General features: G+C 51.1%; 1 protein-coding gene across 3 annotated transcripts; it reads left to right on the top strand.

Annotated features, from left to right (window-relative positions):
* Positions 1–9,479: 9,479 nt before the first annotated feature.
* On the top strand, positions 9,480–25,376 carry Relt (RELT TNF receptor). 3 transcript variants are annotated; one of them, XM_038341651.2, is made up of 12 exons: positions 9,480–9,569; positions 11,188–11,340; positions 19,234–19,303; positions 20,568–20,642; positions 20,761–20,927; positions 21,111–21,190; positions 21,967–22,224; positions 23,457–23,537; positions 23,833–23,914; positions 24,066–24,323; positions 24,889–25,087; positions 25,243–25,376. In XM_038341651.2, exons 3-12 carry the CDS (start codon positions 19,238–19,240, stop codon positions 25,288–25,290), a joined length of 1,314 nt encoding a protein of 437 aa, XP_038197579.1. In that variant the 5' UTR covers positions 9,480–9,569; positions 11,188–11,340; positions 19,234–19,237; the 3' UTR covers positions 25,291–25,376. The 3 variants fall into 3 exon arrangements, with proteins under 3 accessions (XP_038197579.1, XP_038197569.1, XP_038197587.1); XM_038341641.2 differs by lacking the exon at positions 9,480–9,569 and adding an exon at positions 10,184–10,352; XM_038341659.2 differs by lacking the exons at positions 9,480–9,569; positions 11,188–11,340 and having other exon boundaries at positions 18,724–19,303.
* The last annotated feature ends 1,839 nt before the right edge of the window (positions 25,377–27,215 follow it).

Genomic DNA, 27,215 nt, shown 5'->3' with positions numbered 1-27,215 from the left:
CATAGTTAATCCAAATGACTTCCTTCAAAAAACAGTTTCTGGGACTAGAACAATAATAGTTTAGTGGTTAAGAACAACGACTGTACTTCCAGAGGACCAAGGTTCAATCCCCAGCACCTACATGGCCACTCACATACATCTCTTAACTGCAATTCCATGGGATCAGATGCCTTCTTCCGGTCTTCAGGGCCACTGCATGCACATGGCCACAGACCTACATGCAGGCAAAACATTCATACACACAACACAATACATTTCTAAAAAAAAAAACAACCAAAAACTAAGTTTCTGGTCTGAAAGGGTTGACAGACTGTATTATTGGCATGTGGGAAGGCTGAGGCAAGATGATCTTGAATTAAAAACCAGCTTGGACCAGGTATTGGTGGCACATGCTTATAGTCCCAGCACTAGGGAGTTGGTGGCAACTGGATCTTTGTGAATTTTTATTTCTTTTTTGGTTTTTCGAGACAGGGCTTCTCTGTAGCTTTGGAGCCTGTCCTGGAACTAGCTCTTGTAGACCAGGCTGGCCTCGAATTCACAAAGATCTGCCTGTCTCTGCCTCCCTAGTGCTGGGATTAAAGGCTTGTGCCACCACCGCCTGACTAATCTCTGTGAATTGAAAGGCAGCCTGATCTACCTAGCAAGTCATAAGCAAGTCAGTGTTACATAGTGAGACACCCCTCCCATCTCAAAACAAAACTAACAACTTGGTCTATGTGGCAAGATCTTGCTCCCCCCCATGTGCCCCCAAAAAAGGAAAAGGGGAAAAGTGTAGGTATGTGTTTTACAACTCACACACACCCCTCAAGGGTTTGCTGGGTCTCCAACACATGTATAGGATATCCTGTTAGCATTGTTTTAGCAAGGAGAGGATTCTGCTCTTGTGGATTCAAGATGAAATGGAAGGAACACAGACTGGAACTGAACAGATTCTGTGTGGAATCTTGACTGCCACTCACCAACCATGTGACCAAGCCACATTATTTCCTTCTTGGTAAAAGGGTCTGATGATCTCTTCTCCTCTACAGGATGTTTGATTGGTACATAGAGTTTTTGGAATGCAAGGTTCACTCAGGCTAAAATCAAAAGCATGCCTGCTACTAAAGACCTGAGCTGTCAGTCACAGGGCCCAGTGATCTAGACTTCAAAGGCCCACCTCAGGCCCCTTCTTCCCTCCCACTAGAACAGTTACTGTGCTTCTGTCTGTGCTGTCACTGTCAGTGCTTCAGCTGTTTTTGCTGCCCTTGACAGAGGCAAGAGCACTAGGTACACAGAGCTGGGTCTGACCACCTTCCCAGTGTAAGCACTCCTGTAGGAACAGAGCTGGCCCATTGCCCTGCCGTTTAGAAGACCACCTCCCAGGGCGTGGGCTGGCTTGACGATAAGTACCATCCCTTTGGGTCAGGCTCTCAGCCTGGGCCACTTTGCTCTGAATAGAGAAATCCTGAGGGAACAGGCCTTAGGTTCACCCTAGGGAGGCTCCTGGAAGAATTGCCTCGCCTAAAACATGGTTTACAACCTGGGCTATTCATTACAGTTCACTGAGGGCACAGGTCCACGGAAGACCAATTAAATGAGAACCTTAGATAGGACCCAGGTATCAGTATTTTTATTGAAAACCACTGACATCTGGGCTTTAATCCCAGTACTAGGGAGGCGGAGGCAGGCAGATCTCTGTGAGTTCAAGGCCAGCCTGGTCTACAAGAGCTAGTTCCAGGACAGGCTCCATAGCCACAGAGAAACCCTGTCTCAAAAAACAAAACAAAACAACAACAACAACAAAAGGTTTGTGTTAAAAAAAGAAAAGAAAAGAAAACCACTGACATCTAACATTTGTGTGAGAAAGTAAACAAACCAGTGTACAGCTCAGCAGATGTATGTGAAGGCCAAGAGGCCTCCATCATCCACAGCTCCCCTTACAATCCTAGCCGCCCAGGCTTGAGACAACATGGAGTATGTGTTCCCCAGACACAGAGAACTGCCTTAAAGTGCATGGTTATGGGTGAGAGGAAGGAGGACCAGGGTTTGATGTCCACTCTACGGACCAGAGAGGAGAGATGGGAGCTCTAGACAGTCTGAGAGCAGAACGTGTTCCCGGCCTCACACAAACCTACCATGGCACTCATCATACAATAAGTGTTCAATAAAGGTTGATTTATGGTCAATGAAATAAATGTTGGAGAATCCAGTTGAGACACAGCTGCTAAGTCTTTTTGCTTTTTGAGATGGGGTCTGTAGCTGAGGATGACCTTGAACTTCTGACCCTCCTGCCACTACCTCCTGAATGCTGGGATTTGAAGTGTGTGCTACCACAACCGGTATTATACAATGCTAGGAATCAATCCCAGGGTGTTGCTCATGCTTGGCAAGCGTTCTACCTCTGGGCTACATCCCTGAGCTGGATGTAGGTCTTGCCTACAAGAGAGCAGTAAAGCCAGTTTCCTTTAATCCTTAGTGGTCTCAGAAGGTTGTGGCCACAATTTGCTTTTCTGATGAGGAAATTCAGTATCTTCCTTAAGGTCATTCACCAATCAGGAGGCAGAACTGGATTTGATCTGCTCAGGTCTTGACACCGTGTGGGAGATGGAGGTAGCCACACAGGGTAGTAGGTGAATAGGTAGTAGGTGAGTGGAGCTGCCGGAGCCCCAGGTAGTCATGTGGGCTCATATGTTTGTAACTGCTCTGACACCGATTCCTGTTTGATCCCAGGGGAGGAGCAAGTCTGAGCCAAAGACTGTCTCTTCAAGGGGTCGCTCCTGCAGATCCCTTGGGCTGGAGACAAAAGTCAGTATGTAGCTAGACTACCTCATAGGGAGGATGAAACCTGGAACCAGACTAGTGACCACCACACAGAAAGGCGGGATTGACACTAAGGACAGATTCTAGGCATGAGGGTTTCTCATGGTCAGAAAAGTCAGGAAATGTCTTTTAGGACCAGGGGAAGCAGAATTAGCTAGCCTCAGTCTCACTCTTGGAGCAAGCCTCAGCATACTGAGAGGGCTTGGTAGGAGAGCAGAAAGTGGCCAAGGGCCCTGTCTTAGTCCTGAGCTAAACCTGGGGAGGGCATGGGAGTCCCCAAGGCTCAGAAAGCAAGCTCCAGCCCCAGCCTCTGCTCACTGTACCTTGAGTCTTGATCCTGTGTACCCCACTGGTCTTCACATCTTTGCATGCTTGCCAGACAACAATTCTTCATTCTTAAGCCACAACCTGGTTGCAGGAAGTGGCGAGGGAAAATGCTATTTTGGGCCCAATTATGGCCAATGAGAAGCCTTGATGAGCAAGGCAAGTAGACAGGTCCAAGGCTGGACAGGAGTTGACTGCAGGGCAGACTGGAGGAGGCAAGGGAGCAGGCAAAGCCATAGATGCTGTGCTTTGGGAAGGTGACCAGAGCAAATACTGAGCCAGAGAAGGGGAGGAGGGGAGCAGACCCCGGCTCCAAATCCTAGTGGGACTCTTGACCTGATGTGCCTGACATGAACCTCTGCAGATAGCGGACTCAGAAAAATAACGTCACCTGCTTAAGGCTACCCAGCCTGTCACTGATACAACTATGACTTGACCTTTATCTTTGTGACACCAAAGCATGTATTCCTCAACTTCACCTAAGTCTTTCCTCTGGGCTGCATATCCTCAAACATTTCAGAACAGCCTCCTCCTTCCTAGGCATGGCCGTGTACCTTATTACCCTTGACCTGTTCATGTAACTAGGCTACCTAGTCTGACCTAGGCCGACCTCACCTCACCAACACCACTGTCTTCAGTTAGTTCAGAGCTCCAAATTCCTCCTAGACCCCACCCCACCCCCAGGGGACAAAGAAGCTCTTACCTTTTCCTTCCTGAGCACAAGTCAAGTGGGCCAGTAGGGCCCCAAACTGTTCCTCCGAGGGAGGGAGGGAGGAAGGGAGGAAGGGAGGAAGGGAGGAAGGGAGTTGGTGAAGCCAGAGGTCTAGCCTTAAATGTAGGCTGAACCAAGTGAGTTCTCAGACTCAGACAGCCCCAGCTTAGTACCTGCCCAGTGCTGGGTCCCTAGCTGTCTAAGCCCCTCCCATTGATGTAGGTCACACCCACAGGAAGTATGCCAGGTGAGCTAGGATGAGGTCTACTGGGGTTTTTCTTCCAGCAAAACATTGAAACTTAAGCCTGGGTGCTGGAGAGATGGCACAGCAGTTAAAGCATTGAGTGCTCTTCCTGAGTTCAATTCCAGCACCTACATGGCTCACAACTGTCTTACAACTGTAGTTTCATGACCCCGAGGGATCTAATTCTCTCTTTTGGTGTGTATATGGACATGCAGACAAAGCATCCATATACATAAATAAATTTTATTTTAATTTTTTTGAGATGGGGTTTCTCTGTGTAGCCCTGGCTGTCACTGAGGTCACTCTGTAGACCAGGCCGGCCTCAAACTCAGGGATCTGCCTGCCTCTGCCTCTGGAGTTCTGGGATTAAAGGCGTGTGCCACTGATGTATGCTGTGAATACCATTGGTTAATAAAGAAACTGCCTTGGCCTGTTGATAGGGCAGAGTAAACTAAACTAAATGCTGGGAGGAAGAAGGTGGAGTCAAGAGAAACCATGTAGCCCTGCCAGAGACAGACACCAGAACATTACCCAGTAAGCCACAGCCTCGTGGCAATACACAGATTAGTGGAGATGGATTAATTTAAGATATGAATTAGCTAGAAATACACTTAAGCTATGGGCCAAGCAATGATTTAATTAACACAGTTTCTGTGTGGTTATTTCAGGAGTCTGGGTGGCCAAGTAGCTTCCTACAATATGCCACCACTGCCAGAAATAAATAAATAAATAAATAAATAAACAGACAGATAGATAGATGAATGTAGATAGATAGATAGATAGATACAGATTTCTTTTTTAATGCTTTATAATTATTATTGAACACTCTTTTTTTCAAAGATTTATTTATTTATTATGTATACAGTGTTCTGTCTGTCTGTATGTTTGCTGGCCCAAAGAGAGTACCAGATCTCATTACAGATGGTTATGAGCCACCATGTGGTTGCTGGGAATTGAACTCAGGACCTCAGGAAGAGCAGTCAGTTTTCTCAACCTTTGAGCCATCTCTCCAGCCCCCAGATTTCTTTTTTTTAAAAAAGATTTATTTATTATATATACTGTGTTCTGTCTGTATGCCAGAAGAGGACCCCAGATCTCATTATGGATGGTTGTGAGCCACCATGTTGCTGAGAATTGAACTCAGAACCTTTGGAAGAGCAGATAGTACTCTTGACCTCTGAACCATCTCTTCAGCCTCCCAGATTTCTTTTAAAGAAAATTTAAGCCTGAAATCTGTAACTTTAGTGGTAGCCTTTGGTATCCATGAGTTCTGGATCTTCAGAATTAACAAACTATAGATGGAAATTTTATTTATTATTATTATTTTGGTTTTTTTTTTGAGAGAGGGTCTTTCTATGTAGCTCTGACTGTCCTAAAACTCACTACGTACATCAGGCTGAGTTTGAACTCACAAAGATCCTCCTGCCTTTGCCTCTTGAGTGCTGAGATTAAAGGTGTGCACCACCATGCCTTGTGGATGGAGAATTTAGACTTACAATAGTTGTATCTGTCCTGAGTAGGTCCAAATTTCGCCTGTCATTATTCATCAAATAATATAACATTTTCTTGTGTTGGGTATTACAAGTAATCTAAAAAGAATTTAAAGTATAGGGACGGATTGGATGGGCTACAAACAAATATTCTATGCATTTTATACAAGGAACTTGAATATCTGCAATGTTTGCTACCAGCAGTTCTGGAACTAACAGGAAAAGCAGGAACGACAGTACTTCCAGCTTGGGTTTCCAATATAGCCAGCAGGGGGCACCCACAGCCACTTGTTTAAAGATTTCTCAAAACAACAGAATCCTGGTAACTCTGAATGGGTGATAGAGGATTTCTACCTCAGCAGGTCTGGCAGGGACTTGCCTCTGGGTCACTGTAGAAACTCATTCCAACCTACTACGGTCTTATGCTGCAGTACCTACCATGGAGTGCTGGAGCCCTGGCCTTCACCAGTTGCACTGTGAAAAGCTTAACACAAGACAGTTTCTGAGGCACTTAAGAGTGAGTACCAAGATTCTGTGAAGTCACCTGAGATACCAGGATCTTAGAGAACCTATGATATTTGAGTATCTTCTGGAGCCCAGTGACTCTCTGAGTGCCATAAAAAGCTAGCCCCAATTGTGTGGCTGTCACCTTCTTTCTCTGTCTCCTAGCAGCAAAGCTGCTCCAGAACTTGATAGTCACAGTCAGCTGGACAAGTGTAATGGTAAAAGTAAAATTCTGCAGGTTCCTGGAGGGGTGCAGCGGGCAGCGGGCCATGAGACCACATCAGGACCCCGAAGTAGCAGCAGACGATGGGCGGTGGGCAGCCAGTCCCAGGCAGGGACGGCATAGTTCCCCAAGTGGCTGCAGTGGGCAATGAGTCTCAGGCAGGGGGCCGCATGGTGAGTGAGAGACCTAATGGGCCAGCCAGTACTCCGAGAGAGACTGACAAATGGGCACACCACGGGACCATGCAGCGGTTCTCCGAAGGTCCCGGGGAAGGAAGCCACGCAGTGGGCGAGAGACAGAGACTGGATAGGCACACCATGCAGAGTGAGGATATTTAGTGGGTTATGAAAAGGAAGGGAGGAGGGGGAAGAGCAGCGAGAGAGGCAGAGGCGGGGCCGGGGGTGGGTGGTTGGGGGGGGGGAGGGAAGAAGGAAGGGACTTAGGCTGGAAGCTGAAGATCTTCTTGCCTGAAGGGGGAGGGGGGAGGGTGGGCATGGCTTTTCTTTTAAAGGGACAGAGCAGACCATTACAACAAGGAGTCAGCAAGTCCAACTAGCAGTAAATAATAATTAGGCTCCTTCCCAACTGAGGATGCAGGAGTGGGACCCATGCACTCCTAGGAATCTGAGCTGTAAAGGTGGCCTCATCCACATAGAACGAGAGAGAGACCTGCAGGCAAGGGGTTGAATACTCCAGTTTTCAGAGATGCAGACTGATTGGGGGGATTTGACCAAAGTTTCCCAGAGAGTTGTTAGTAGAGTCAGATTAGCCATCAGACCCAAACCTCCATCCCAGTTTGAACTATTTATTAAGTGGGACCTGAAATACCATCTTTTGGAATTTGAAAATTGGCATATAGAATGTCCTTATACCAAGAAAACATTTCAAAGAGGGTTGAGCAATGGCTTAGTTGGTAAACTGAGACCTGAGTGCAATCCCCAGAACCCAAGTTAAATAAAAATAATAGTAATAATAATGATAATAATAATAAGACTCAGGATTAAGAACACTGACCTTTCCTCCAGAGGACCCAGATTCAATTCCCATACCGTACTGACAAGGACTTATACCATCATGTATAACTTTGGATGCCTTGCTCTGGCCTCCTTGGGCACCAGGCATACAAGTGGTATCCAGACATATATGCAGGCAAAATTCCTATACACATAAAGTATAATAAAATAATCAGAACAAAATTAAGAAAGATGGGCATGGAGGCACACACCTTTATCCCAGCACTCAGGAGGCAGAGGCAGATGGGTCTCTGAGTTTGAGGTCAGTCTGGTCTATATATATAGTTAGGGTTGCATAGAGGGACCATGTCTCAAAAAGAGAAAAAAAGGGGACTGGAGAGACAGCTAAGAAGTTAAGAGCACTGGCTGCTCTTTCAGAGGTCCTGAGTTCAATTCCCAGCAACCACATGGTGGCTCACAACCATCTGTAATGAGATCTGGTGCCCTTTTCTGGCCTGTATGCATATATGCAGGCAGAACACTGTATCCATAATAAATAACACATCTTTAAAAAGGAGAGAGAGAGAGAGACAGAGAGACAAAGAGAGAAGAAAAAATTCAGAAGTAGAGGACTCTGAGCACTTCACTGTTCTCCACTGTGGGTTTCCTCCATGGACTGTGATGTAGGGTTCTAGCATAGCCCCTGTCCCCAGATTTGGGGTGCACAATTGACATTGAATAGGCCGGGGTCTTTTTTTTTTCTTCAAAGACAGGATCTCACTCTGTAACCCTGGCTAGATTGCAACTCACTATCTAGACCAGGCTGTCCCAGAACTCACAGACATCTGGTTGTATCTGCCTTCAGAGCTCTGGGATTCAAAGCCCATATTACTAGGCCTGTTGGGATCATGATTTTGACACCAGTAACATGGAACTCTTTCTGTCCTGTTCCGGAAACCTGGGTTCGGTCAGGGGAAAGGAAACTCCTCCTCCTCTCTTCGCTCAGGTGTCCAGTTCTCCTCCTGGAATTTCCCAGACTCTGGGGACCTGACATTTGCTCTCTGCTCTGTGGCTCAGAGTCTATGACTCAAGTTTGTTTAGAATACCACCCCAACCCATCTATTCCCAACAGACCTGTTTACCTTCCTCAACCTCTTTAGTGAGCTGTGATTATCCTGATCCCAGCCAGGCCTCTGTCCCCAGCTCTAGGTACTCCGTGCTGTCTGAATTTCTTCCTGCCTTGGTCTCCTGGACACCTTTGATCTCTTGAATTTACGCGGGGGCAGAAGGGGGGCGCGATAGAGGAGGAGGCTGTGGTATTTGAGTGGCTACTTCTAGTACTGACACCCCAAACCACACAAGGACACAACTTACAGAGGCAAAAATACAGTGTGTATAGTGCCCTGGCTTCTACAACCATGTCTCATAGTGTTGGGCATTCTTTGTTGTTCTCATTGTTTTTGTCTGTTGGTGTGTTTGTGAAACAAGGTCTCCATATATCCATGCTGGCTTGGAACTCAGGAGCTTCCTGACTCAGCCTCTCAAGACCTGAGGCTACATTTCTCCTCCGGGCCTCCACTGGGAACTTTGATGGCTGGCATTGAGGACAGGAAGATCAGGACAGCTGGTGTTAGGGAGAGGCGTGTCACCTGTCCTACTTGGGGGAGGGACCAATTACTCTGGAAGAGAGGGTATTTGGGCCTGGTTCCAAAGGAATTCACTAGGTGAGCATTTCTTATAGATTCTCTTACTAACTAGCTGGGGGATTCCAGAAGCCAGCCTGGGCCTTATCCAAGACACCGAGGTCGTTGTCATCGGCAACCAATTCCAAAAGAAAGAAAATTCCCAGGAAGTGGTCGCTGTGGCTCTAGTCACGCAGCCAATAATGATAGTACCTGAGTAGCATTTAAATCTCAAGCATCTTTTCGCTTCAAAACACAAGCCCGTTATTTCTTGGTTTGGAGCCCCGCCCCTCGCCCCCTCAAAGGGACGCGTCCGAAAAGCATCCTGGGCGCCGAGCGCAGCCCCTACAGTTCCTAGGAGTCTCGAGAGGTGGCGATGTAGAGCAGCGGGGCCTGGCGGGAGAATCGTGAGCCCTGGTCCGGCTGGGTGGCGTCGGGGTAGCGGCTGCCAGTCGGGACTCTGACGTCGGGGGCGGGGCCAGGGGCCGTGACGTAAGGGGCGGGGCCGAACAGTTTTCCCTGCTGGGCCGGCGATTCATTCAAAAGGCGCGCACGCTGCGCGGCCGGCCCCCAGCACTCGCCTTGCGGGGAGCCTGGCTCCGCGTCAGACGCGGAGCTGAGCTGGTGCTGCCGGCCAGGTAAGGAGAGCGCGTTCGGCCCGCAGCCCCGCTCTGCTTCTCCGAGGAAGTTCTCCCGCGCGGCGGATGCGGCAGCCCCACTCTCCTGCTCCGACCTGTCCCGTCCCGGCACATCTCGGAGCTCCCCGACTGCGCGTCCTCCCCACACCGGGCGCTGCGCGAGGGGAAGCAGCGGAACTTGGCTGCGAAGGGTCGGTGGAACCCGGGAACTTGGATTGACACCAGAATCGGTTGTAGGACGGGACGGCAGCGCCTCGGTGCGGCTGCAACGCGGGGCTGCCGGGAAGGAGGGGGGGGTTGAACGGTGTCAGCCCGTGACTGTGGGTGACACGGCGTAAGAGGCGGCCTGGCTCGGGTAAACGTGTGGCTGGGACCCTGGGCGGTGAAGCCAAGCCTAGCGGGCGACACAGAGGGGCCCTGTATCGGAGACAGGTAGAGTGTATGTATGTATGTGATTGTTTATGTGAGAGACCCCAGGTCACTGGGGTCACTGTGTGTGGCCTGCAGTGTAACCGGGGCAAGGACCACTAAAATTATGAGTATAAGGTAGAAGAGACAAACCTTAAATAACTTGAGCAAGCCCTGAATTACGGGGTCACAGGGTGCATAAGGAGCCAAGTAGAGAGAGAGAGAATGTGTGTCTGTGTCTGTGTCTGTATCTGCTTGACTCAGGACAGAGTAAGGAGACAGAAGGAGGAACCTGACACCTTCCAGCAGCTGAGGGGCCAAGGAAGATGAGTCTAGGGAATAAAGATCTCTCGAAGGCACCCTTCAGGAGTTCAGGTTAGTGAGGTTAGGAGTTGTTGTTTGCATCCAGACACAACCTAGAAGAGGGAGAGGAGACCAAAGCTGGGAGGCACTGGGTGGGTAGCCCCTCTAGCACAGAGAAAGACCGGAGGTGGTTTCAGTCTTCACACTCACAGACACAGTGAAATCTCCAACATCTGCCTGGGGCACTCTGTAGTCTGGATCTTATTATCAGAATCTGCTCCTGCTGGGCCTCAGTCTCCCAGTCTGCACCGAGGTGTGAATAGCCTGTGAATCATCACTTTGGGATCTTTTATTGTTTTTGGGTCAGTATCTTCCTTTCTCCTTTCTCCTCCAGGCTGAAGGACTGCAGTGGGGGTGGGGGTAGGCTTCTGCTGGTGATGCACTGGTCCAAGGTTTGCATCCATGTGCTGGGGAAAGGTTGGAAACAGTCTTGCCTACAGACTCCCACTCAAAAGCCACCTGGTCTTTTAGATCCTGAACTCTCAATCCAAAGACATTCCCTACTCAGGTCTCTTTTCTTCGGCTCCCTATTTGGAGAGGGGGAATATTTGTTCTCCAGCAGTGAATGGTCTCTGATCTGGACTTGGAGTTCTTGCTTAATCTCCATCTGGGAAAGACTACTCTGAGGCTCCTGCTCCCAGAAGAGGGTCAGTGCCATTCATGTAGAAAGGGTGGCAACTGGGCTCCCTAGCTCCAGAGGTGGCAGTGGGGTACCACACCTGATAGAAGATGTATGTGGAGGTTCTGCTTTCTGTAATTCTCAGAAAATGTTGTTGGATTTTGAGGGTGCAGTGGCTGGCCCTGCTGTAAACACTTTGTAATGTGCTGCTTTATTGAATCCTTACAGTGGTCCTGAGACGTGGTGACTGTTGACGAGTAAGTACCTGATGTTCAGAGAACCACAGTGACTTGTTCAAGGTTCAAAGTCGGGAGAGTGCCAGTACTGGAACTCGAGTCTTCTAACCCCGTCAAGTGCTTGGAGAGGATCACCACCTTCCTGGTAATTGCTCATGGCTTATCTGGGCCCCCATCTCACATACTGGGGCTGGCAGACCTGGCACAAAGTGAGATTTGTGTGCACACATGGCTGGCAAATTTCAAGTGGGTGTTTTACATGGTCTTCCTGTTCCTTTTCCCTGCTGAGCCAGAGATCACCAGAAAGACCTGCCTCTGAAGGATCTGGAGTTGGCAACACAGCCCAGGGGTGGCAGGGATAGTGTCCTTCATCATATATGAGAGGTCCCTATCCCATTTGCTGTGGTGGGGAGCAGATAAAGTGACCTTGTGCTTGTACCCTGCCCAATCTGGGTCTGTGTCCCCCCATTTTTCCCAGATACCCCTTATTCTGATCACTGCTGATGCTTGGCCTAGAGCTTGGGCTGGGGATCAGGGTGTCCCTCAGTCCTCCCTGGAATGATTGGAGCTGTGCTTTTGGGGCTGTTGAAAATAGCTGTCTTGGTCTCCAGGGGCTGAGCCCAAGTTATTTCCATCTCTAACATAGAGGTAGAAATAGCTCAGGGCCAGGAAAAGGAGAGAGGGGAGAAGGACTAACTAAGGGTTAACTCCCTTCTGGCCCAGCATCTGTGGAGCCCCCAGCTCTACTCAATGACCCACCCAAGCCAAACCATTCTGGGAACTTGGGCCTCTGGGGATGACAGTGGGGCCAAGCTGGGTTTCTATTTGGTGTGGTAGCTGCTAGAGGGAGGTGCCTGTGTCTGTCATTGGTATAAAACAGAGGGACCCAACTTACAGAGCCAACAGGCTCAGCCCCACTCTACACAAGGAGAAAGACTGAGGTTCCAAGAATGCAGGACACACCCAGCTCCTAGCCTTGTTGGTCTCCTCTCCACTTTACCTCCTTCTACTTGACCCCTGGGCACTTGGGCGGCAAGGGAAGCAGGTTCTATCACAGCTTTGCAAACTTCTGTTCTTGCTCTGGCTCTCTCTGCATGCCCAACTGCTTTTTTTTGATTTTGTGTTTTCAGTGCTATGGATTGAACCCAGAGCCTTGTGCATGCTAAGTTGGGCTGGGCTAGTTAGAAAAGCCAGCACTGCAACCCTGCCAAGTGCTCAGCCCTTAAGGCTATCAGCCCCTGTCCTCCAGAGAGTCCTTCTAGACATAGGCAAGGAAGCCAGGAATCAAAGAGAAGGCACTTTCAAGACCCTAGTGCCACTGGGTCCAAATCCAGATCCATGGCCTTGACGTCCAGAATTCTTTCCTGGGCTATCCACCCTGGGAAAGACGAGCACTCTATAAATAAACTGCCCACGTGGCTCCCAGAGTGTGGCTGGTTGGTTGGCACAGATAGAGGGGGATGGGGGGCCTTCTGTGGTCAATTAGAGGCAGGGTCCAAATTGAGAGAAGGAACTGAACTTGTTCCTGTGTGTGCTCACAGTGGGAAGGACCTGAGAGCCTAAGGGCCTGCACTCTGCCTCCCTGAGGCAGCTTCTTTACTACTGGCAAAGGTTAAAGGAGATGAAGAACTGATAGCTGAGTGGGTACCCTGAAGGGTGGGATGGGGGATGGGCTCAGGCCTGCCTGTAAAGAGTTGCTGCTAGCCTGTGTGTTCTGGATCTTCTCCCTGTACCATGAGATCACCCGAGTTATGGCAGGTGGGGCTGCATGGGAACCGTGGAACTGTCCCTTCCTGCTCAGTCTGCTTTCCTGACCCTTTGGTTCTCGGCCTCCAAGGCATGGCTGCCTGGATCTCACGCTGCTGAGACTTACGGACTTGGGCTTTAGACCCCCAAGCACCTTGGCGCCTTCACAGGACACTGCTTGTTTTGAGCCTGAGTTCTCCCAATGGCCCTTGTGAGGCTGTGCTATGAGAAATGGTAGTGCTAGCTGGGCATTGGTGGCACACGCCTTTAGTCCCAGCACTATCCAGCAGAGGCAGGTAGATCTCTTGAGTTTGAGGTCAGCCTGGTCTACAAAGTAAGTTCCAGGAGCCAGGGTTACACAGAGAAACTCTGTCTCAAAAAACCAAAAAAACTGAAACCAAAACAGCAACAACAAAACCAAAAAGAACTGGTAGATCTTGGCCAGTTTTGCTTTTTTTGTTATTTTCTTTTTCATTTCCTTTTTTTGTTGTTGTTTTGTTTTGTTTTGTTATATTTTGTTTTGTTTTCTGGTTTTCTGAGACAGAGTTTCTCAGTGTAGCTTTGGAGCCTGTCTCTGTAGACCAGGCTGGCCTGGAACTCACAGAGATCCGCCTATCTCTGACTCCCAAGTGCTGGGATTAAAAGCTTGCATTACCACTGCCTGACTGGCCAGCATTGCTTAAGTGAAAATCCAAATATGCCCGCCACATCCTTTGAGGTCCCAAACTCCAGACAGGTTAAGTGACCTGTTCAAGGTCACAGATCCACCTAGTGGCAGCTGGAGCTGCAGCTCAGGTGGGCTGTCTCAGAGGCTAGCCTTGCCCCTGCTGGCACTAACATCATATGCATGCCCACCCAGGCCTCAGCACACCTCCTCTGTGTAGGGCCCCCTCCCCAGCACCCGAATCTAAGGAGTTGGAGAGTGAGCAGGAACCCTGTGGTTTCTCCCCAGTTTCCTTAAATTTCTGTTCCAGTCAACCAACTTGGGATGCCTAAGTCAGGGTGGATGCTGAGCAGTCTCAGGCCATCCTGACTCATTAGCAATGCAATAAAAAGTGGGGGTGTGTGGCCAGAGCAGCAGCTAAGCTGATTTCTGGGGTGGGGATGGGGGCGGAAGCAGCATGACTTAGGGGTGAACCTGTGTTTTCCTCATGGGTCCTTGCTCTCCCGTCTTAGGGCCAGAGGAGGCAGTCCTTGGACGTCCGTTTTTTGTTTTTTTTTGTTTTTTTTTTTTTTTGTTTTTTGTTTTGTTTTGTTTTGTCCTGGAACTCACTTTGTAGACCAGGCTGGCCTGGAGTACTGGGATTATGGGATTAAAGGTGTGGTTGCCACTGACCGACTGACCTGTGACCTTGAAAGCAATGGGGTTCCAGGTGAGGTGGCTTGAGCTGGCTGTTTGCCTTCTCTCAGGATTGGTAAATCTTATTACCTTTCAGACTAAGTTCTTTTTAAAAATTTGTTACAATGTTTGTTTAATTTGTATTGGCTGGGTGTGGAAGTCAGTGCACAACCTGGGGGAGCCAATTCTTTCCCTTCTAGAGACTGAACCCAGATCATTCAGTGTTGGTGACAGGCGCCTTAGCCCTTGACCAAGCCCTTGCTTGCTCAGCTTGCTCAGCCTTAGTCCCTGCAATGGACCATGGAAGCCTGTGTTGAGAGATCCAGCAGGACCCGGCCTGGAGAGGACATGTGACATGGGACCCTCCAGCTCTGTCCTGGGGGTGACTGCCTCAGTTGTCTCAGACACCGTCTTTATCCCTAGACTTGTCCCAGGAAGGAGGAAGACTTCATTCATTTCCTACTCAGACCGGAGGAGCTGGGAGAGCCAGATCCGGCTGCCTCAGCCCTTTTCTTAGCCTTAAGGAGTCAATTAGCCCTTTCAGCCCCTCCTGCCTGCCTTACCACCCGAGATGCTGAAATGCCGGCCCGTGGCAGCCAGGAGGCCTGATGAACAGAGCCGTGTCCAGCTCCTGCTGCCTTGAAGTGTGGGTGGCATAGCCCCTAAACCGCTTTCATTTATCTCTGGGCCTTCCACCTCAGCAGCAGCCCTAGGAGCTGCCCTTCCTGCCTCTGGGATTTCCCAGACTTCCCCAGTCTTCTTGGTTCCTGTGGTTTCTAATGTCCTTTTCTGTGTGACCTGGTATAAACTAGCACAATAGCCAAAAGGCATGGGTGCGGTGGGGACCACACCTCCTCCAGGTCTCGCCTAGGTCTTTCTAGTAGACCTTCAGTTGAGCTCCTGTCTGTCTGTCCGAGCCACCATCCACACTCTGCACTAGCCTTCTCACCATCAGATTCAGGACTAGGCTTCAGGATTGGGAAGGCAGAGACAAGACAGTCCTGGGCGCCGTCCCTTCCCTAGTACTATGGGATCCTCATGGGTGACTTCCCCCAACTGTTCACTTCTGCTGTGGTGAGGGATAGTGCCCTGCTGAGGTCTGTTCCCTTCTGTTAGGGAAGCCAGCAATGCCTAGCAGCCTTAGCTGGCACCCAGTGTGGGCACTGCCCTACTTCAGCCCTAGTTACCAGGGAACCCTTGCTAACCTGGATTCCTCTGTTGATGTTGCCTTTGTGCTGCCTGGTGTAGTCACTGCTGAGGAAGGCTTGAGTCCAGCTTTGTTTCCAGGCAACCCTGGCCTCTAGAGGCAGCAGAGAAGCCATAGGCAGGGAAACAAACTACCTTCTTCCCTGCCCTACCCCAGGACCGGCCCTGATCCCACCTCCCTCTCCTGGTGCTCTTACTTGGCTGGCAGCTACCTCTGCTCTATGCTTCAGGGTTCCCATAGGCCCTGGGAAAAGTGCAAACTCAGCCTGACCTGGGCTCTGCTTACCAGTCTTCCCAGACCCCTCTCCTATACCTCCCACCCCTAGAGTGGCCTGTTGGGTATTTCCTGTGTACTTGATCCCTTGCTAATCATTGATACAGAAGAGAATTTCCCATGCTTCACACTTGCTGGTTAGACATGCACCCTTCCTTTTTTAAAGTTTACAAATGGGGAAAGAGAGGCATGATCTTACTCTGTGCCAATCCTGTGCTGAGAACTAAACGTGAATTTTCTCATTTCACCTTCACACGAGCTGTCTGCAAGGGGCCCCACAGCTTCCCAGCCAGTGCAGGGCAGAGGAGGGCAGGCTCGTGCTCAGTGATGTTTCCCAGGTCACCAGAGGGCTTCAGGTGCTAGTTAAGGCCGGCCTGCCTCTGGGCTTCTCTGGCATAGCTGGGTAGTCTTCTGAAGACATCTCTTCTACTTCTCATCCCCAGTACAGCCCACACCCAGCATAGCACTGGGCACAGAGGACAGCTTGTGGTAAGAAAGGGGGCTGGGCAAATGGCATCATTGCCGAGGGGAGGGGTGGTGGTTGGGGCCTCCAGGAGAAAGTGACTTTGAACTGCTTTCTGGAGGAAGAGTAGGTGTTGACCAAAAGTGATGGGAGGGGTTTCTGGGCAAAGGGAAGAAGCTTCAAGTCGCTGAGAGAGAATCCAAAGGTGGCTGGTGTGTATGTACATGTTTGTGTAAGGAGGTTTTCAGGGGTGTGTGGGGGACACCATTCTGAGGTGGGGGAGCTGACTCAGGGCACGCCCACATCTGTCAGGACACCTAGGCTGCAGGTAAGGTTGATCTAGAGGTCAGTAGAGGTAGACAGAGGCCTTGGAAGTTCTCAGGGAGTATTCTGGGGGGCCTTGGCTGGGGTTAGGGGTAAACCCACAGATTCTAGGAAAGAAGAAGTCTCCTGAGGCCTGGGCGGGCAATACAGCTTCCTCTTTTTGCGAGGCCTCTGGGGCTGCGCCTTCCTGGGGCAGCTGCTACTGGCAGCTTCTGCAGTTTGGAGTACTGTTGAAGCTTTGCTAGTTTGTCTTGTACTCGGGGAATTTCTAGTCTGATTGTTTGGGCCTTTCTCCAGAGGGCTAGGTTTAAGAAAGCCCCCCTGAGGCTCCAGTCCATGCCTGGGTTGGGTGCTGGGCTTTGTGGTGAATAAAACAGACAATCCTGCCCTGACTGCTGTCTGGTTGGGGGACAAGCAGTGAACAAGCCAGCCAACAAATACTTAATTACCACCCCTGTAAGTGTGGGGAGGAAGTCCCGTGACCCACTTGAGGCCCATTACCTGGGCTATGCTTTTTGACAGACTCCTGCTACAGAAGATAAACAACCTACGCTGCAGACAAGGAAGCCAAAGCTAGGGAAGCTGGGGGCTCAGGTCCCTTAGGAAATTAGTGGCTGTGTGGACGTTTAAGGCTCAGAGATGAAGAGTGGCCTGTGAGCTGACTTCCTTCTCCACTAGAACCTGCCCCCTGAACTGTGTGTGACTAGGCTAACTCTCCTCCCTCTGGTACCTGGAGCTGGAAGAGCTTTCAGGGCTTTACCCTCCACCTTTGAGCTGCAGTGTGCCCATTTCTCTCAGCTCAGGTAGCCTTCAGGAGGTGTTAGGCTTTGGAGGTATCACTGACTGTCTGGCCTTCTAGACAAGGGAAGTATGGGGGCCTCCACTGACCCCCTCGTGACCTAGGGTCTTCTCTAACCTTGCTTTCTCATGGGTTTCTAGGGTAGTAGCTTGATGCTAGAGGACGGGGGTGGGTGGGGTGGGTGGGTGGAGATTGCAGCAGGCATGCACATGTGTGCATGTGCCTGAGCAGGCAGATGGGCAGGAGGGGTTCAGTCTGGTTGAGAGTGGGGCCATGCAGCCAGACTGGGGTAATTAGAAGGTGCATAATTAGAAGGCGAGGGATGCTGGGTGGCGGCTGTAGTGGGGATGCCCGAGTGGGCTCACTCCGGCTCTGAGGACAGGGAAGTCTCAGATCCCTCGATTTTTGGCCTGTCCGCAGATGAGCAGCTGCAGAGCCTCTGTGGCTCAGCTCACCCAGAAGGTGCTGCTAGGGTCCGGGTGGTCCTGGGCCTCATCTGGGCTTTGAGTCTTACCTCTTGCTTTTCTCCCCTTGTCCCTAGTTCTGTGGGCTGTTGGGGCTGGGATCGTGCTTTGGTGACAACCTGGAGACTTGGGGTTTGTAGTCAAGTCTGTGATGATGAGATCTTCTGAAGGACTGCAGAGAGGCCATGGAATATGGTCTGGAGGGGACACTGTGGTGCAGAACCTAGTAGGCAGTTTTGTAACTGAAATTGAGGAGGGACGCGCTAAGGAATGAGTCAGGAGTGCCATCTGTTGAGTGTTGACTGCCACATGTGGCCTTTACATACTCTGGAGCTGTCCTTCCCTGTCCCTGGTCTTCCCCTTAATTGGCCTGGAGCCCAAGAGGGGCCGCTGCCAGTGACCTGGAGAGTCCCTGGGTGATGTGACGCCAGCTCCTCCCCTTCCCCTGGGTGTAACTTTAATCCCTGACCCTACTGCGGTATTCATGGGGCCAGGCCCAGGTCAGATGGCGGATAGGTTTCCTCTGCTCCACTCTTGTTTCCAGCCAGGAAGCCTGGCTACCAGCAGAGAAGGGGCTCTGTGATTGGAACCTCCTGTGAGCAACATGTACTCTGCATTAAAACAGCCTGTGCCCTTGTCCAGTGGGGTGGGGGAAGGCTAGGTCTGTGAGCATCCCACCCCACCTGTGACCCTGACTGTGGGAAATACACATGAACTTTCTGTTGTCTGTTCTGAATCCAATCTGTTTGCCTTAGTGTCCTCTGAGATGGAGCTCCCTGTGGACACTGGTGATCCTAATTCCCTAGTGCAGAAGCATGTCTGGTCTCCAGCAGGCTGAATGCCAGATGGTAACCCTCCCTCCCAGGTCTGCCATGATACATGGGCAGGCAGAGATGCCAACACATAAGCCCAGGCCTCCCTGGGGGAGATGTAGAGGAGGAACAGGCTTGTGACAGAGTTGGCTTTGAAGGATTAGGGCCTTCCTGTAGCTGAACCTGTGAGAATTAAGGCAGAGTGTGAGAGTGGCCTGGGAGCATAAGAGGCTGGAGATAGAGCAGGGCTAGAGGTGCTGCAGCCATCTTAAACACCCAGCCCAGGCCTTCCTCAGCTTCCTTCCTCTTGCCCCCCTCCGATGCCTCAGGGCACCTGGCTGTTTATGGAAGGGGAAGGAAGCACTTCCTGCTTTGAGAAACCTCCTGAGCTATAGAACCCTCAGCTTCCCTCCACCTCAGCCAGGCCTAGAAGGCTGGCCCTAGCCAGGTCAGTCCTACCTCTGCTCAGACCTGGAACCTGCCATGTAGGGCAAGTGCTTGCGCCCAGCACAGCAGTCCTGTCATCCTGAATGTGGCTTGGAGGAGGGAGACAAGACAAGACATTCCTGCCTGCTCTGACCACTCCCCTGAGCTTCCTTTATCTGCCCTAGGTCAATGTCACTCCAGGGCCTGGCGATGAAGTGGACCTTGCTGTGCTGGCCCCTGTCTTGCCTCTTTGTGGTGAGTTGGAGAAGGGCCCCAGAGAAGCTAGACTAGCTGGTGTCTGAGCGTGCACCACAGTGCTCCAGGGTAGAGGGAGTCTCAGGAGTCTCAGGCTCTGGCGGACTTAAACACTCAGTGTTTCTTGGAAGACCCAATGAAGTGTCTACTAGTACTCCCTGGCATGCAGTTGTGACCCCATAGACACAGGCAATCTAGAAGAGACAGGCAAGCCAGGGATTCAGCTTTCCCAAGCAATTCCCACATGGGCCAGAGGGATTTCCTAGCATTTGCAGGCAACTGAAAGCAAGGTACTTGCCTCAGGCAGGTGAGGGGCAAAGCCAGGAGGGCAGGAGGGGACCTGGAAGACTTTGAGTACCTCATGCTGGATGTAGGGTCTGTATTAGTTTAGGGAAGCTTGGATTCTGGGGCTGGAGTCAGAGCACCTTGGGGTCTGTGTGGCTGTGGAAGCTCAGGGATGGCAGACTGACATCTCCAGGAGAGAGCCTCCAGCCTTAGCAGGTGCTGGCGGCCAAGTCTGACCTTCTGCCTTTAGGGTAGCTCCATTCCTTGTGCCCTCTACCCTAGCAGCTGGGGCCAAGTCGGAGAACAGGGTCTTCCCATACCAGGAGTTGGGCAGGTAGTCCATATGTTCACTTGAGTGGGAAGTAGAGGGAGGTCACCAGAGAGGGGGCTAGTGACCCACATCTAGAAGAGCATTCCTTTGGGACATGGCATGCCCTGTTTAAGTGCAGGGTATGAATGGGGTGGCTGTGGCACAGGGGGAAGTCACAGAGGAGAATGTGGTCTCAGACTCAGCACAGGGCCCAGAATAGTAAGTGAGCGCCAGCTGCAGCCTTGGCTGCAGGCACTAAACAGAGGGTAGTTAATGACATGCCCAGCTTGGGGGGGGGGGCATGCAGCAGGAAGGGAGACAATCTCAGAAGAATTCGGAAGCACTTCCTCCTCATCTGTCTGGGGTGAGGAGTGTAACTCATCTGAAAGAGCTATAATTCAGATGCTCAAGAGCTTCAGGTCCTGATCCTGTCTGGGGTTTCCCAGTATTTTCCAGAAGCAGATATAATTCTTTCTTTGCCTAGACACTGGTAGTGCAGCAGAATGGCAGAGGCAGGCTCGTAGAGTGTGCCTGAAGCCTGGTAGGGAGCCCATGTGGTCTGCGATTCACTCAAGAAGTAGGTAGTGAGCAGATGACCCTGAAGGCCTCATGCCTGTCACTTTCTTCCTCTGTGGCCACGGCTTCTGTGTTCCACCTGCATTCTTCCAGCTGCTGCCCTGGCCTCTGGCCACTCCAACATCAATAACTCCTTGGCTGTGTCCACCTGGCAAGGAACCTGACCTGGTGAGCGATATACTGCCCTATCCCAGGAAGACTCTTGAGGGCAGAGGGAGGCCTAAACTTCCATTCCCAGGGCCTTAGGCCTAACTCCTGGCCTTGTAATCTTCTTCCTCTCCCACAGGACCCAGGGCAGGGCACATTATGCCGAACCTGCCCCCCAGGCACCTTCTCAGTCTTATGGGACTCCCATCCATGCCAGCCTCATTATCGCTGCAGCCTTCGAAGGAGGTTGGAGGCCCAGGCTGGCACATCAACTCATGATACAGTGTGTGGAGACTGCCAGCCTGGGTAAGCACAGGGTGAAGTTGGGGCTCATGATGGGCTCTTGGCCCACTGCTCCCTGATGGGCCTCGCTTCCCATCTATGACATGGATTGGTGGCACCATTGAGGGCACTTGGTAGGAAGGAATCCAGTTTTTCCTAAGGACACATTTTAACTTCTGGAGCTCAGTGACATTTTCCTCCCTGCAGATGGTTTGGGTCTCGGGGAGTTCCTCATGTTCCATGTCAGCCATGCTCCAAGGCACCTCCAAATACTGGTGGCTGTGACGGTGAGTGACAGATGGTATGGTAGGAAAGGGGCCAGTGAATTTGAGTCCAAGAGTCCATGTAGCATCCATGTGGGGACAATAGGGTCCTTCTCCAGACCATAGGAGATCAGGCAGTCAGAAGGTGTCTAGATGGTCAGCCACCTTGTTTTTGAGTGATTGAGCGCATCCAGCATCTGGTAGCTACCATGAGGATTGGGGATTCATCTCCTTTTTGGTCCTGTTGTCCCTGTCCTCTCCATAAGAGCTCTACGGATGCATGTGAGCATGCACCTGTGCCTTTGTAGTTACCTGTGACCCATGGCTTCTTAACAGAGCCAATACCTCTTGAGGCTACTAATTCATGAGAGTAGGGATCCTGTGTCCCTTTGTCTAGGAATGTGCCGTATGTGTCTATCTGCACGAGGGGCAATTAGAGGTAGAGGCCCAAAGAAGCCTCATTGGATAGTCAATGAGGAAAGGCATCAGCTGACTTTTGTCTCCTGAGTGTGGCAGGGTGGGTTGTCTTGGGATATTAGTTTCCTCCAGCTTTGTGCTCAGGGCGTTGGACTTACTGTCATCAGTCCTGCTCCCAGCCTCCTACCCCGACCTACCCAGGGCTCCCAAGGCTAGGCCAAGGCAGGACAGCAGGGCAAGATTACTATTGTGTCTATGGTGAAGTGGGCAGACACAGCAGGTCAGGCAGAGAGCCTTTCTGAGGCTGAGGAGGGACAGTACCAGCCTCACAACTTCTTTGTGTTTTTCTCTGCTGCCTTGCTTCCATCCTCTGTGGCGTTCAGAATCAGGGCGACGGACCCGGCGTGGTGTGGAAGTGGCAGCAGGTACCAGTAGCAACAGTGAGCCTCGGCAGTCTGGGAATGGCACTCGGGCAGGTGGCCCTGAGGAGACAGCTGCCCAGTATGCCGTGATTGCCATCGTACCTGTCTTTTGCCTCATGGGGCTTCTGGGGATTCTGGTGTGCAACCTGCTCAAGCGGAAGGGCTACCACTGCACGGCCCACAAGGAAGTTGGGCCCAGCCCTGGAGGAGGAGGCAGTGGTAAGACCTGACTAGGTCCAGGTGGGAGGCTAGGGACTTTGGAAGGTCTGACAGGAGAGGCCTGCAGAGGGCTAACAGGAAGGCCTCCTGGAGGTGCTGTGCAGCAGCCTTGATGGCAACAGTGCAGACTGACATGGAGGATTAGAAGGGGCTGAGCTGTGGCAACAGGCAGAGGTAAAGTCTTAAGCTGATCAAGTTGGTAAGATTTCTATCTGGGTGAGGCCCTGCTCCCCAAGATTGGGACTTGGCAGGGACAGCAGGCTCCAGTTGTCTGATTCAAAGTGACCTCTGGCCTCTGGTCTGGAGCAGGAGAATGCCCTGCATCAGGAGGGCTGGCAGGCCACTTTTCTGGCAGGACTATGCAGGTTCAGGTTTCAGCTCTGCTGTGGTTTGAGACACAAGTACTGGAACCAGAGGTAGAAGGCCTCCTGAAGGGTAGAGACCTTCTGGCCAAGTCAGCAGAGACATAACCTCTCCCATGCCAGCTTTCCAGAGCCCCTCCAACTCCTAACCCTAAATTATTGAGGGAGTGAGCAGGAGGGTAGCAAGTCAGGGCCGTTTTAAAGTTATGTTTGGATATTTTATTTTTTTAATTTTAATTTATTTTATGTATGTGTATTTTGCTTGCATAATGTATGTATGTATGTATGTATGTATGTATGTATGCAGCAGGTGTGTATCTGGTGCTCAGTGAGGCCAGAAGACAATTTAAGATCCCCTGGAACTAGAGCCAGACAGTTTTAAGCCACTATGTGAGTACTGAGAACAGGATTCTGCTCCTCTCTGAAAATAAGTACTATTGAGCTCCAGCTCAAAGTCAGGGCTATTTTATGTAGGACTGTACTTTTCTGCTAGCCTAGTGACTTTAAGTGTTGACTGCTGCCTGGGTCCATTCTCACACCCTTAAGGTTTAAGCCCAGAGCTGTTAAGTAGTTCTCTGGAGAAGGTAGAATGCAGAGAGGTAATGGCCCTGGAAAGGTGGTGGGAGTTCTGAGCAAGGAGAGCCAAGAAAGAAACAGTGCCCACCCAGAAGAGGCTGGTGCAGTCTGCAGGGATAGAGTTAAGTCTAGGTGATGGGCCTGTGGGTCTTATCACCTGAACACCACAGTAGATTCTGCTGCAACTCTGAGCAAGGACTATGATGTCCCCTGCCAGCAGATCCTGGTGTAGCTTGGGAGCCCTGAATCCCTTCTTTCCTAGAATCATAGATTCATTTTTTTTTTTTCCTCCAGGGATCAATCCTGCCTATAGGACAGAGGAAGCCAATGAGGACACCATTGGAGTCCTGGTGCGCCTGATCACAGAGAAGAAAGGTGAAGAGAGGGTCTTTATGTTTTACCCAATGCCTAAGAGTGGGGGTCTCCTTCTGGAGCCTTAGAGGATGTTTGGGAAAAGTCCTGCCTAGCTCTGCCTCCCCAGATCAAAGCCTCAGCCTGACTGGTACTCCAACCCTGGATGCTGAGTGATTTTTGACTTTTATCTTGACTGGTGAGGGATGGAGGAAGGGCTCTGGGACAGGGATATGGAAGTAGGCAAGGACTATCTGCCGAGCTGTGGGGCACTCGTTCCTTCACTCTGGAGCTGGATTCTGATTCCACCTGCCCACAGAGAATGCAGCAGCCCTGGAGGAGCTGTTGAAAGACTATCACAGCAAGCAGCTGGTCCAGACAAGCCACAGGCCTGTACCTAGGTGAGTGGTGGGACCTTCAGATAATCAGCTTACCTCCTGGGGATCCCTACCTGACTTTGTTCCCTTTCATCATGTTACCTGTGTCCCTTTACTTGATGGAGACTCCTGCCCTGGCTTGCCTAAGTGACCATTTCTACTCCTTCTCCTGCAGGCTGCTGCCAGCCTCCCCCAGCATGCCACACATCTGTCCACATCGCCACCACCTCCACACTGTGCAGGGCCTGGCCTCACTCTCTGGCTCCTGCTGCTCCCGTTGTAGCCAGAAGAAGTGGCCAGAGGTGCTGCTGTCTCCTGAGGCAGCAGCTGCCATCACTCCTGCTCCCACCCTCCTGTCCAACCCATCCAGGGCTCCCAAAGCTAGTGCCAAGACAGGACGTCAGGGTGAGATCACCATCTTGTCTGTGGGCAGGTAAGGTGGGCACAGACATAGCAGGGTCGGGAATAACTTGACAGTCCGGAGATAAGCAGGTTCTTGGGTCAGCTTAGTGCAGACTAGCCTTTTCTGGGCCTTTCTGTACGAGTGGCCAAAAAAGTCATTTCCCAGCTATGCTGTCTCACGTGGAGCTCTTGTCCCAGAGGCATGGTCTTGGTGTTACTTCTTAGCCCAAAGGTCTATCCACCTCTACTAGATGTGGGGCTGCTGGGAGCTGGGCACAAACAGCCTTGTCTCTGGGGGTCTAGGAAGGGCTCTTCAACGGTATAACAGGCTCAAGCTGTGATCTTTTTTTGGTCTTTCGAGACAAGGTTTCCCTGTAGTTTCTAGAGCCTGTCCTGGAACTAGCTCTTGTAGACCAGGCTGGCCTCGAACTCAGAGATCCGCCTGCCTTTGCCTCCCAAGTGCTGGGATTAAAGGCGTGCGCCACCACCGCCCGGCTCAAACTGTGATCTTGAAGGCTGCATATGACCTAGTAGGTGCCTTCTCTGTCCTAGGATCTCTCTCTGATATGGGCTGTTGGTACTACCTCTCCCTACAGGTTCCGTGTGGCTCGCATTCCTGAGCAGCGAACCAGTTCGTTGTCATCTGAAGTGAAGACTATCATGGAGGCTGGGTCTTCAGGGGGTGATCTTCCTGACTCCCCACAGCCCAGTCTTCCCCTTGAGCAGCGGGCACTGCTGGGAAGTGGTGGGAGCCATACTAAATGGTTGAAGCCTCCAGTAGAAAACAAGACAGAGGTAAGAGCTGGGGGGAATTTTCTGTTAGCACCTGGGTCAACCCTGACAGAACAAAGGCCCAAGGAGGCAGTATGGGGAGCTCTGGGTAGATACCACTTTTCTGAAGCCCAAATGACTGTCTGACTTAGCTCTGACCCCTCAATCCTGATCCCCAGGAGAACCGCTATGTGGTTCGGCTAAGTGAAAGCAATTTGGTCATCTGATGGGCTGTCTAAAGTTAGACGTTCTGCCCTGCTCTGGGAGGTTCTGAAGGCTTTCTGCAGGAGAGAGAGCTGCAGCTGGGACCGAGGACCAAGATGCAAAAGCCTAGCAGACAAAACAGCAAAGATCAAGGCCTGGAGGTGGGACCGTCTGCCCCACTGAGGAGGCAGCTCGCCGCACAGCAAGTGAGCAGGAGATCAAGAGCCCAACCTATTCCTGCAGCCCTAGTCAATTCCCTGCAGGGTGCCCTAACCTGTGCCTGTCCTGAACACATCATAGGAGCCCTCTGTCTTCTAGGAGTCTGGTTTGGCGGAGGAGTGGTGTCTGTACCTGGTCCCCAGCTTGTGCCTTGGAAACTAGTCACTCTTGCCATGTCCTGGATCCTGGACATGCCTCCCTCTCTTCTGGCAGGCTCTATAATGGGAAGGGGTAGCAAAGGGCCCTGTACTGGTGGCAGAGTACCTAGGTTCCAGCTTTTCTGACTGTGAAGTGAAGGAAGGAGAGCTCAGTTCCCAGGACCTTTCCAGTTCTTTACGGAAAGGTCCAGTTCTGTTGGGGGGAGCTTGACTTTGCTACCCTCCTATCAGTAGCTTTATCTGGCCTGTTTTTGCTGCTTCCTGGGCCTTGCCCTTTAAGGCTCCCATTGGACTATTATGGCAATGCCTACAGAAGGGGGCTTAATGCATGTGCCTGCCCCTACCCTGCTATTTTTAAAGAAACTGAAAAATTACCTGACTTGCACAAGGCTCTGGTGTAGAGCCTCAGGCCACCCTGCTGCCTTCAAACTCTGCAGCTGCTGGGAGAGGAAGATGGCCGCCTAGAAAGTGCCTCTGGTTTATGGTTTCAATGCTCCTGTGGTAGTGTCTGCCTGAGTTTTTGGTAGCAGGGGTAACTGCCAATCCAGCCTTAGTCTCTGCTCTGACTCAGGGCCTGGTTATTTATGTGGGACCGCGCAGGCGCGGGGCCCACTGTCCATCCCGTCCCATCTCTTATTTATTGAAACCTGCTGCTGCCCTGTCCCTACATCTCCAACCCCACACACTTAAGTAATAAAAGGTGGAAAGTGGTGTCATGAGGTGCTTCCTTTCCCTGACCACCCTGGAAACCTGTTCGCTCACCTCATGCTTCCAGGGGCCTGAAACAGTGTCCTTCCCTTCCTCAGCACTTTCCTCTGAAGGTAGGGCAACAGGCAGAGGTGGCTTGTTTCATTCTCACCAAGGTCCCCAAAGGCCGGGCCTCCCAATAGAAATACAGACTGAGCCATGTGTGTGATTGAAAGTGTTCTAATAATCATTCCCAAAAGCTTTTTAAAAAGGTAAACTTAATTTTAATATTTTTAACCCAGTAAATCCAGAATGTTTTCATTGCAATATAAAATAACTATGAAAATTATGAACGAGCTTTTATTTTTCAGTTTAGAGTCTTCTGTATTTTATACATCTTGACATGAACTAAATATGTTTTGAAGGCACAAGAGCCATGTGGTGAGTGGCAACAGCTCTACAGGAAGCAGTAGACATGTAGAAGCTCAGAGTGTGGAAGGGGATGTGTTCCACGAAGTGGGAAGCAGTGTGTGCAAAGGCCAGACCAAAGGTGGGAGGGACTAAGGGTTCTCCATGGCGGTTAGGACGAGACAAAGTCTTGGTCCTTTTGGTCGCACAGGAGCACCGGAAGGAAGCAGGAAGCTGCTGGAGCTGTCTGGGCAACATGTGAGGAGAAACAGAAGGACCCAAGAGATTCCTAGGGCAGACCTGATGGGATACCTCATGGGATATGAGGCAGGGGATTAACTCCTAGTTGTGTCCAAGGTGTTTTGATATGAACCCCTGGAGCTCTGGGGAGAGAGATCTGGGTAAAAGGAATAGTTTACAAAGATTCAGGTGGGCATTTACAGCCAACTGGGCAGGGGTGGGGGTCCATTTTTAGG

The sequence above is a fragment of the Arvicola amphibius genome, chromosome 1 (assembly GCF_903992535.2).
Source record: "Arvicola amphibius chromosome 1, mArvAmp1.2, whole genome shotgun sequence".
Taxonomy (NCBI): Eukaryota; Metazoa; Chordata; class Mammalia; order Rodentia; family Cricetidae; genus Arvicola; species Arvicola amphibius.
The sequence above is the reverse complement of the archived record's forward strand: the minus strand, read 5'-3'. Positions and strand labels throughout refer to the sequence as shown.